The sequence below is a fragment of the Pteropus medius genome, unplaced genomic scaffold (genome assembly GCF_902729225.1).
Source record: "Pteropus medius unplaced genomic scaffold, Ma_sr-lr_union100, whole genome shotgun sequence".
Classification (NCBI taxonomy): Eukaryota; Metazoa; Chordata; class Mammalia; order Chiroptera; family Pteropodidae; genus Pteropus; species Pteropus medius.
This window is the reverse complement of record NW_024351543.1, coordinates 8,226,496-8,238,512: the sequence shown is the minus strand read 5'-3', so window position 1 is coordinate 8,238,512 and position 12,017 is coordinate 8,226,496. Positions and strand designations below refer to the sequence as shown.

At 43.2% G+C, this 12,017-nt stretch overlaps 1 protein-coding gene across 1 annotated transcript in view; it reads left to right on the top strand.

The window, feature by feature from the left end:
* MYLK (myosin light chain kinase) overlaps window positions 1–12,017 on the top strand; it is a 159,878-nt gene that overhangs the window by 32,095 nt on the left and 115,766 nt on the right. The window contains 1 exon segment of the mRNA XM_039843215.1: window positions 5,674–5,881. Within this exon segment, the coding sequence (XP_039699149.1) occupies window positions 5,674–5,881 (208 nt within the window).

Sequence of the window (12,017 nt, the reverse complement as noted above, 5' to 3'; positions counted from 1 at the left end):
CCCCTGCCTAGCTATGCACTGTAGCCGTGTGGGCTTGCAGTGAGCATACAGGGACAGGCCTACCGAGGAACAAAAGACATGTTGTAGGAGATCATCAAAAACAGCAAAACTACCCCCTTTCTACCGTTCATTGAGCTAAGAAGAGGGCAGATGTGTTGCTCTGAGTCTTGCAGGGGTTATGGAGATGGAGAACCCTGGGCTCAGGCTCCAGCAGCCTGACCTAGGCAACTTAGATTGACTGAAAGCCCTTCATACAAGAGACTTAGTGCCCTTAAGAATGTTTCACTTTTAAGTCATTAAGTAAATCTCAAGACAGCACCAGATTCTGAATAACTGTCCCTCAAGTATGACAGGTAGATGGAATGCAGCAGGGAGCAGCTGCCTGCCTGCCTCCCAGCTTTCTCTTCACCAACACATGCAGAACGAGCCCCCATTCCTTTTAGAGGCCCTTTGAGGCCATAAAGGTTTTTGAGGACATTTTATAGCGCTGGAACACAGTTTTACTATTTTAAATTATTATAGGGGTTATGGTTACTATATATTTATTTTTATGACAAGTTGTCGGTTATGCCCTTGATTTATTTGAACCCGGGCTTTTGTTCAAGAACACAACCTCCAATTAAACGTGGTTACTGTGGCAAAAACATGATTGTCTTTAGAATGACCCTCTTTGGGGCTGTTTCCAAAAACTCATTATGGTGAAAAGTGAGGGCTGCCTATTCACGTTCATGAGCATTTCTCCTTGTGGTCACTTGGTTTTCCCATATGGAGGATTAGAGGGGACTAAGGCTGTGGGCTGGACCTGGAGGAGACTGGAGGCAGAGGAAAGATGCTTCCTGTGGAAGCTAAATGGGTCACTGTTTAGAACCATATTACTTCAGAGATGAGAGGGACCTTAGATATCAAGAGCTGTTTTCTCTTCAATGAAAAGAAGAATGACAACTTGAAGAGTCCAGGAAGTCACACCAGACCCAGGACTCAGGCCCCGGCTCTCACACTGTCCTTTCTGTACCCCACTGACTTTCTAAGGGTGTCCTGGGCACGTGCATAGCACCAATCCTGTCTATCTTAGACTCTTGGGTATTTCATCTGTAACAGAAATACAGACTAGGTCGCTTAAGCAACAGAAATTTATTTCTCACAGTTCTGAAGTCTGGGAAGTCCAAAATCAAGGCACTAGTAGATTCGAAGTCTGATAAGGTCCCACTTTCTTGTTCATAGATGGCTGTCTTCTCACTGTGTTCTCACACAGCGAAGGGGTGAGGGAGCTCTCTAGGTTCCCTTTCACAAGGGCACTAATCCCATTCATGAAGGCTCTACTCTGATGTCCTAATCACCTCCTGAAGGTCTCATCCTAATACCTCCTAATAACCATCACACTGGGTTTCAACATATGAATTTGGGAAGAACACAAACATTCAGTCTATAGTACTGTCCGGTCACTCTAAGAAAATAGCCCAATACTTGCTTATGGCACAGCCATGTCTTTTGTGAGCCTTTTGACTTTTTCTCAAAGTGGAGAATAGATAGTGCTTTAACCTAGAAAAGATTTAAGGTGTATTAGAGATAGACAATTATCAATGCTTTGGGTTCTATGGTATTTGTCTTGCCAAAAACATGAGTTTATAATGAAGCACAGAGAGACAGCCACTCAACTTGGAGACCAATATTGTGGTCCCAGATTTGCCCTTTAATCTGCCATGTGAGATCACTGGCAAATCACCAACTTCTCCAGGCCTCTTTCCTCAGCTCTCTGGGCTTAATAATGATTGGCTTTGTGTACTGTCACAGATGCTGTTGGTGCCCTACCCAGAACCCCTTCACCAGGGGGGTACACCTATTCTCAGCTGCTGTATTGGCTAAAGGTTCATGGACAGGGTTCCCTGAATCCCTATTTCAGGTTCTGCTTCTGGAGAGGCCAACCTGAGACACCTCCTGTTATGGTGTGAACGATTCTGAGACCCACGGAGCCAATTGAGATTAATTATGAGCCTTTATTAGCCGGCTGGCGACTGACTCTACCACACAGGGTTAGAGGAGATGAGCCCGAGCTTTCAGAGGAGGCAGCTTGATAAAGCTTAAGACCATATCTTGGTGGTCTCCTGAACAAGCAAGCAGATTACAGAAGTGGAAGTTGGCCGTTAGCATATCTTTACCCAGAACAACACCCTTAATTAACAAGTAAATGGATTACAGAAGCAGACATTCGCCATATCTTATACAATACACTTCCTAAACCACACACAAGCAAGTAGGACAACTTCTGGTATCTAAAGATATTTCTTCCCTGTAGCTGACTTAGCTAGTTGGCTCACTTGAAAATATTCCACCCTTAACACTCCCTAAAAGTGTTGGCCCTCTAAAAACTAAAGTATCAATGGGTTTTTAATATGATCTTGGACCATGCTATAAAAATCCTAGCTGTGGCTTTTTGGCTGAAGGCCTATGATGAAGGCAGATAAGGTACCCAGGGAGGGCAGGGCTGTTGTTATGCATCCCAAGGATGTGAACCCAGGTTTCTCTTCCTTCCCCGCCCAGGAGCCCAGGATAGTGAGCAGGCAGTAAAAATGGGTTTACTTGAAGTCGAATAAATTTTAGGTAATGTTAAGTAGTGGTTGAACAAGTTTTTCCCATATCGGGAGGATAAGAACTCGAGCTGCAAATCATTCAGACCTTGGAACAGCAAGGTCACAGGAATTCCTGCCTTTGCTTCAGATGCAAGGTATACAAAAGTCTAATTGCAAACTGCAACTTTCTGAGTGGAGTCCGTTTAAACTTATTTAAAAATCTCTGGATATTTATTTTAATAGGACACTTCGGAGGTAAATTTGGGGTGTGTGTGCGTGCACATATGCGTGTGTGTGTGTGTGTGTGTGTGTAGAAAAACGAGAGGAAAATTGAAAGAGAAAGAGGGACTTGTGTCCCTGAGGTCTGGAACACTTGCAGTGTCCCAAGTTAATCATTGATGCCTCAGGGTGTGATGGCCACCAGAGTTGGTACTGCTGCAGGGGGCCAGAGTACTTGCTAATGGAATGCTAAGGATGCCTTTGTGCAGTTAATGATTTATCTGTGCCTGGTTACAGTGCTCTGCACTCCCTTTCTCTGAAGCTCACAGAGGCTTGCATGATCATCTCCTGGAAGTTAGGTTGGCCCTGCCTGAGAGAAAATAATGATGATTTACAAATTCACTATATTTCCAGATACCCCAGGGGTTTCCTTCTGTAGGAAAGAGTTTCTTTCCTTAGTTGTTTCCTGAAAATATGCTTTAACAGAAAAGAATCATGCTTTAACAGAGTAATTGTTATCTGGCTTTCCTTTGCATGAACTTTTGTGCCAAGATAGTGCCACAAGATGACATGATTTTATATCGGTACACAACATCTGTCACCTTCAGACATGCATGATATTGATTTGTGTAGCGTTTTATTTCCATTGCTAGAGTTAAGTACCTTGAAAGCCTCCACAAGTTAATGAATGTTTGTGCCATACATTCATTATGTAGACACACTAATATAAAAAGAACACATTTTCATTTAAATTGTTTTTCTGTTTTACAAAACTCAGGTGTATTATTTGCAGAACTATCAGAAAATAATAGGAAAAGAGAGACCCAGAGACAACCACTGTTACCACTTGCTTATTTTAATAGATGTGAGACCTTATCTGACCACTAATGTGGTCCTCATCAACCTAAGACGGGACACGTGTGTTTTGACGAAGCTGCAATGACTTTAGATATTGTCTGCTTCTGGGGGAAGTGACTTCAGAATCTAAGCATTCCCTCACAGGTTCTAAATCTCTGTCATAAGTATAGTTTAGATTTTGATAAGGATTTTTGTTAATTTTCAGAAATTATAAATAAGATGGTTAGTATTGATTTGGAGGGGCTGTTTCTTTTTCATTGAGATCCGACTACGAATTAGTGAAGATGGGAGGCAAGTCTTGTGAGATTTATTAACTGACACAGAAGGGGTGACGGAGAATAATCAAAGGAGATTGTTTACTTTGAGGATTTTCCCTGTGATTCTAGGCTTCCTTTCCTAGGAAGATATCTGCATCCTGGCTACTGAGAAACAGTTTCTAAGGATGAGGTAGGGGCTGGACACCTGGGAAGGGAAGTGAGCACAGCCTAAGGATGATGGCTTAGTTTGGCACAGTTCTTTCTTTCTTAGCTGTTTATGGAATTAACTATGTTAGGATGCACAGGTGTGCATACATATGCCACTTCCACTCCCCCTTTCTCCCACATGCTGATATAGCATCCTCTGTGACCTTACTGGAGTGGGGGTGGGGGGGAGCAGTTGAGAGAAGGATTATTGCTATAGGTCATTGAAGGCTTTCATTGTGAATGCAATTTGGGGTCGTCCAGCGAATTTTGGTTTTGCTTCATCTGTGTCCATTCTCTCTTGTTATAGAATGTATACATGGATAAAAGCTATTGCTACCACTGTTTTATAATGCAAACAACTTCTTTCTCAAGAGGTTCCTGTGACATCTTCTGTTCATTTCCAGTGCTAAAGTCCCCTGTTCTGGGTCCCAGGCTGTGTATTGATGGACCAGTCTGAGCCCTGCTCCTCCAAAGACAAGTTCATTCTGAAGGTCCTGTTGAGTTTCAGGAGTTTGAGGGCCCTTGGGGAACTTTTTCTTTGAAACTCGAAGTGTTTGCTTTTCTTGGAATTTCTCTCTCTGCATTTCCTCTTCTTTTGGGAAACATCTCTCTGAGCAAGTCGCTATGAAGCTCAGATACATCAATTACTTGGAAAAGTGCTTAACACCTAGCACTCAACAGAGGTTAGCTACTTACTATTATTAGAGAAAGAGCAGTCTAGAGCAACATTGCCCAACGGAAACACCAAACAAGGCACATAGTTGTAATTTTCTAGTAGCCACATTAAAAAAGTAAAAAGAAACAGGTGAAATTAATTTTAACAATATACTTTATTTAACCCAACATGTCAAAAATACTATCTTTTCAATACATAATCAATATTATTAAATTATTGAGAAATTTTACATTCTTTTTTCATGCTATTTTCAAAATCCATTTTATAATTTACACTTACAGTGCCACTCAGGATAAGCCAAATTTCAAGTGCTCCTCCACCACGTGTGGCTAGTGGCTGCCATACTGGACAGCTCAGGTCTAGAACCTTCCCACTCCAGGTGAGTTCTGGGAACCAGCAGCATCAGCATCATCTGAGAGCTTGTCCAAACTACAGAATCTCAGGCCCAACCCCAGACTTACAGAAGCAGAATGGACGTTTTAACAAGATATTCATTTGCATGGTAGAGGAGGAAACACTGGTCTAGACCCTGTCCACACCCTGGGGTTCTGATTTACCTGGCCCAAGGTATGGCCTGGGCACTCGTGTTTTTTAAAGCTCCCCCAGGTGATTCTAATATGCAACTAGGCTTAGAGTCATTTGTGTAGTGGGCTCAAGAGCCAGGATGCCTGACTCTGCCATATTCTACCTTCAAGACCTCAGGAAATCTACCCAAACTCTCTGTGCCTCAATTTTCTCATCTCAGAAATGGAGATGAAAGTAGCATCTGCTTCAAGGGTTGTTATGAGGATTAAATGAGTTAACGTATGTAAAACACTCAGAACAGTACCTAGCACATGGGAGATACTCCTTAAATATAAGCTCTCACCCTTTCTTCTTTTCCTTGAAGGTCCGGGGATACCCAGAGCCCCAAGTGATGTGGCACAGAAATGGGCAACCCATCACCAGTGGAGGCCGCTTCCGGCTGGATTGTGGTATCCGGGGGAGTTTCAGCCTTGTGATTCATTCTGTCCATGAGGAAGACAAAGGAAAGTATACCTGCGAAGCCACCAATGGTAGTGGTGCCCGCCAGGTGACAGTGGAGTTGACAGTAGAAGGTGAGTCCCAGGAGGCCAGAGCCTTGGTGGGAGGCTCTGGCCTGCAGCTCCTGCTCCAGCTCCTGCTCCATCTCCTGCTCTTTTGGGAGAGGAACTCACAGGAGAAAGTACACCTATTCCTAAACTCAGGACCTTTTACTCTGATGGGGGAATGTGGTCCCTGCAAACAAGGGAGGCGTCCCAGGAGACAGTGTTTGTCAAACCACACATCACCTCACTTTCCTGCTCCATTCTTCCTATGGCTTCCCTTCACACTGAGGCAGAGATCAGACTCCATACGAAGCCTTGCCCAGTCCGGCCCCTGCCTGGCTCTCCAGACCGTCTCCTACCACCCTTTGCCTGCTCACTCCACTGTGGTCACATTGGCTCTGCTCTTCCCAGAGTAAGGCCTCGGGGCCTTCACACTGCTGTTCCAATCTAAAGGAAGAGCTCTTTCCACAGCCCTTCACCTGATGCAGACCCTCACTTGCTTCAGGTATCTGCTCAAATGCCTCCTCCTCAGAGAACCCTTTCTGACCACCTCATCTCCAGGACTCTCCATCTTCTCACTCCACCCGAATCTTTTCCTCTAGGATTCATCACTGCCTTACATCCTATTTTCTCCTCCTTCCCTCACCACTAAATGGAAGCTCTAGGAGGAGAGGGACTTAATCCTGTTTACTGCTGTATCTCCAGGATCCAGAAAACCTCCTGGCTTACGATAGATGCTGAAATATTTAGAGAATGAATGAACAGTATTTATTACCATTATAAAGTAATACATGCTCATTACAAAAAAAATTTTCGTAAAACTCAAGAATATATAGGATATAAACACTAATTAGTTGTCTTTTTTCTCTTTTGTACTTAAAAAGAATTCTATTAATCTTATTAACTTTAACTTCTAGGAAGAACATTTGACTGTAAGTAGAACTCTCTTTTGCTGCGAGCATATCCCCCACATGCTGAAGCTACTTCACTGGTGAAGATATTCCCAGTTCAGGCTACTGGTTGATGATTAAAGGCCTGATGTCTGAAAAAACATGGGCATTTTTTCAGACCCTCGGAAGGATGACAAGGTTCCCTCAAACCTTCTAGGCCTGTCTAATGGCTTAGAAATCAGAGGGTCAGACTCTCTTTCACCTCTCTCAGAAGATAGTCCTCCCAACCTGGTTTTCAGGGGACACTATGTGAGGATTAAGGCAGCCAGGGAAGGCTGCAGAAGGGTGTGAGGTGTACTTGGGCCAGTGTTTGCCCTCTTTCCTTACATCATGGAAGGACAGACGGGCTGTTTCACAGAACAGAATATGCGTAATTTGGATAGTTTCCTTAAATTCTTCAAAACTGAGTGACTTGTTCCTTTTAATGATCTTCAAGTGCCTGTGGGCTGGGGCATTCCAGATGGAAAGTGGGCCCTGATTAGAGTCTCTGAATGGCCCTTATCTAGGCCAATTATACACTTTTCAATGCCCAAATTTTAAGCTAAGGCCCACGAATAAAAATTACTTTAGTATTAGTCGGTTTGGGCTGCCATAATAGACTGTGTGGCTTAAGTAACAGAAATTTATTCTTTCACAGTTCTGGAGCCTGGAAGCCCAAGATCAAGGTCCAGCAGTGTTTGGTTTCTGGTGAAGGCTCTCTTGGCTTGCAGATAACCACCTTTTTGCTGTGTCCTTACATGGTGGAGAGAGAGAGAAGTGTCTCTTCCTCTTCTTTTAAGGGCACCAACCCTATTGGATTAGGATTCCACCCTTATGACATCACTGAACCTTTATCACTTCCTCACAGGCCCTGTCTTCATATACAGTCATACTGCGGTTTAGGGCTTCAACATATGTATTTGAGTGGGGACACTACAATTCGGTCTATAACACCCCTTTTCTGATTTTCTGTTTGGAGCTAGGGAAACAGGGAATTATGAGTCAGAGGGCCAAGGTTCTGATCTTGACTTTTATTAATCAGATGTATGACTTGAAACTTCTAGACCTCTGATTCTGCAGAATAAAAGGTTTGAATTCAGAGGTCTCTACAGCCTGAGCTAGCTCTGGGAGTATAGGGAGGCATGTAAACCCAGGTAATATGAAACCCTTTTTTCAAGTCCCGTCATTGAGGAAGTTAAATCTAATGTCTTAACTAAGCAGAAAAAATTTTACTATGTCATGGTACTCAGGGCAGGGGGCAGGAAACAATGAGAAAAGGCTGAGGATCTCAACCCTGACCTATCCCCTTTGGTTTTAATTTGGGGAGACTCAGGCCCAGGCCATTTAAGATATTGTGTGTCTTCTAACCCTAGGGGATAGAATGGCCTAAAGGCTGTGGCCTATTTAAATGTGAATGGCCCTGTCTATATTCTGATCCTGCATCAAAAGCCAGTTTTAGCCAATGTGTGGTTTGGGGCCACCTCATAGACCATTGGCCTGGAAGGATGCACTCTGGTCTCTTCTACTATAAATAAGTTGTTGACTGTGTCAGGCTGGCCCAAACTCTTACAAAGGGAATCTAGCAGCCCACCTGCCTTCCCTCCAACTCTCTGTGCTATGCTTCTTAGTTGGAAAGAGCAGAGGTCCTGGAATTAAGAGAGTAATTCATATGTAGAACATTTTGAGCCTCTAGTGGTCAAGTTTAGAAGGTGGTGTTGTCAGATGGTCTTCGATTTTAACTCCACTAATTTCTAACTGGGGAAATTAACCTTTCAGAGTCTTATTTCCTTTTCTGTAAGCTGGAGCTAATGGCTGCCCTTTGGGTTGTGTAAGGATCAGTGCAGCACTGGCAAAGAGTAGGCACCAGTAAGTGGCAGCCTTGTAATATTTGAACTGCTGTATTAACATCCAGTGGGAAATCCTTGCGTGGAGAGTAGAGGAAAAGCTTCTTCATCTGATTTCCAGTTTGTAACCAGGGCCACGAAACATGCACTATCCGCCACGAGGACAGTGCCTTAATGACAAGACCACTCATGACCTTATGCAATGTGATGCAGACCTAGTCTGAGACCTGGACAGGCTCCCTGAAGCCAGCCCTGACACTCACCTACATCCAGAGGGCTGGTCACAGAGGCCAGAAAGAAAGACATAGTGCCTATGTCTTTAGCAAGAAAAAGACATAGTGCCTACCCTCTGGGAGCTTTCTCTCTAATGGAGGGGTGAGTGGTGCTGGGCAGTCACATCCGCACAGTGAATCTAGGGCGTGGGGTGGAATGAAGAGTGGTGCTCTCTTCTGTTCCCTTCCCCAGTTAGTCACCAAATCCTGCCATGCCATCTCCCACACAGTTCTCATTTGTCCCCACTGCCACCACCCTGGTCCCAGCTGCCCTCAGTAGTACGGTTTCTGCTCTCTACACCCCCATGAAACCACTGTCCTATAATCTAAGACTCCCGACAATTTGAGAGAGAGAAAAGGTCAGGAGGCAATCCACCTAGAATGTGGCAGCAGAAGGGAGAATGATCCCAGGCCATGGGATTTAAGAGAGAAGAGTGGCCCTAATAACCTCTAACTATACTGGTGCCATGGGCACCATCATTCTTGGGTGATTTTGAATTCATATGAAATGCTTCCATGTCATCTTTATTGCTACTACCTTTTTTCAGGGACAGATTTTTCGAATCGCTTTTATTTTCACATTGGGTTGGATTGATGACATCATATATTTTGAGCCCATGTCTGTTTACATTGGTTTTAAATTGTTATATTCCTTAAGAATGTCTGTTGTGATTCTCCTTTTTTCTCATATTTCTTTTGTACTATCTTTTTTATGTAGATTTTCTACCTTCTTAAAGACTCGTAACTATATTTCCCATTTATATTCTTTATAAACTTTTTGTAGTCTATAGCACTCCCTGATGACTCTCCTTTTTTTTAGGGGCATATGCCTATTCTTTTTAATCCAGTCAGAATCTTGAAATGCTCTGAGTATTTTGTTCTTTTCTGTCTCATCAAAGTTAACAATATAAATGTAGTAGAGATGAAAATTATTCTTTTCACCCCACTAGTCTCTTTGCTGAAAAATAGCTGTGTGTCAAAACTGCCTTGGCAGGAGCCTCACTTATTTCCTAGATGGACAAGCTAGATGACAAATTATTTGGTCTCATTTTGTTCTTGAAGAGTGACTCCTGAATCTCCTTCACTTTGACTCCGTTTCTGTTTTTTTTTTTTTTTCACCTTCCACTTTGCTTTTGTCTGTTTTTCCCCCAAAATATACACCATAGCCCTTGCTGGCCCTGCTTTGATTTCTACCATTGAGGCTACCATCTCTTCTTCCTCCATCCCCTTCTCCCATCTCCACCCCTGGCCCTTTCTTGATAGCTCATAGTTTTAGTCTCTTCTTCATTCATCAGATTTAGCTAAGAACAACAAGACTTGGTGATTGCTCTTAAGAGACTGATTTTCTTGACCTCATATTTCATTATTATACTGCAATTAAAATTGAACATCGGGATGTATTTGCAAGGTGCTGACTTTGCATGGTACTATGTGAGATCCTTTCGTCAGATCCTTTCTGTAAGAACCTGGTTGTTCAGATAAGACCTAGACATTCAAAGACAAGAAAAAACACAACTCCAATCAATCAGGCAGCACGGGTTTATTTGCCAAGTGATTGGCTCATCATCTCTATAACTTCAGTGGGGAACAAGACCTCTGGAGGCTGAAATGGTCTGTAATGTCTTCTTGGACGAGAAGGGACTTGGCTAGTCCTAGAAGAGTGAGTCCAATTTTGATGGTAGATTGTGATTTGGATGATGGGGATGGGAGGAAAGTGGAGGAACTCAGGGCCTGGTGTGGAGGGTGGGTGAGTAGACAGGTAGAAGCAGAGAAGAGTGGAAAATAAAGCTGAAGGACAGAACGAGAGGAGACTATAGAAGGTCTGGAGCATGAGACCAGGCAGTTTCGAGTCCTCTCCATTGCAGAGTATCAGTGGACTGGATTCTGCCCATTAATGGTTGTTTCCCATTTTCATCCTGCTTGTAGCTCTCCAAATGAACTGCTCTCCTTAGCTATAGCCAGAGGGGCATGCTGTGTCATTCCTTTGGCCTCATAAAAAAATTTTAAATTACCTTGATTTTTCTGAGTGCCTGGATTTATTACAGGTATTCTGATCACAGCTTTTTATGTGCTCCACTAGTCTCTGATACACTTTCATTTTGCATGATCCCCAACAAAAATGGGTTGCTTATTAGTACAATGAATTTCTCCAGAACCATGTTTAAAATACCTTCCCATGTGCTGCCCTTGCCCATTGCATGGCTTCTGATCAGACACCTGTACAGCAGATGGCAGCTAGACCACATCAGGCCTGTGGAGAGGGGCGAGGAAAGCTCAAACTGGATGTTAATTTTTCTTTGTTTTCTTCTGATAAAATGATGCAAAATCAGCCCTTATAACTTAGTACTAAATACTTTCTACTTGGCTTAGTGTGTTTGGGGAATCATAATGGAAAGTGGCTCTAGGAAAGTAAACTGGGACGCCTAGAATCTTGGCTTCTAAAAGAAGTTTTTCTCTCTGCAGAGTAGCTAAATTTCTCTTTAGGGTACTTACTCAAGACAATTGAGAGATCACTGGCCACAATTTATTGAACTATACCCCTTCCAAAACAAAACTTTATGTTACTATTCCTTTGAACTCATTGGTTAGGGTATATGATTACTTTATTCATGAATGACCCCAAAATCATTTGCTTTCTAAGTGGTGGGTATTTTATTTCAAGCCCCCGAGGAAGAATTGATTCTTTAGTGTGTCAGTTTTCTTGAACCCCAAACGGAATTCTTGAAATGTCTACTTGGTGCCCTGGGATAACCTCCTTAGCCTCTATGGAAGGGTATATTTGCTATTGAGTGTCACAGCATAAGAATAAAGGACATGGGTACATTCCAGCAAGAGTAGACTACAACAGTAAACTCCAAAGCTCCCTGACTGAACAGAGACTGTAGAATGAATAGTTTTTATAGAACAAGACCCCATTTATATATTGACAGGCAGCCCCTGGGAGGGGCCTATTTACACTTATGGTTAGAACTGTAGTAGCTCCATGAAGACAGAGCTGAAACCTTGACAGGTGACGACCCACATCTCCTTGGGAAGGAAGGCAGCCAGGCCACCTCAGTCATCCTTAAGTTCTCCCTTCCCTTCCCTTCCCTTCCCTTCCCTTCCCTTCCCTTCCCTTCCC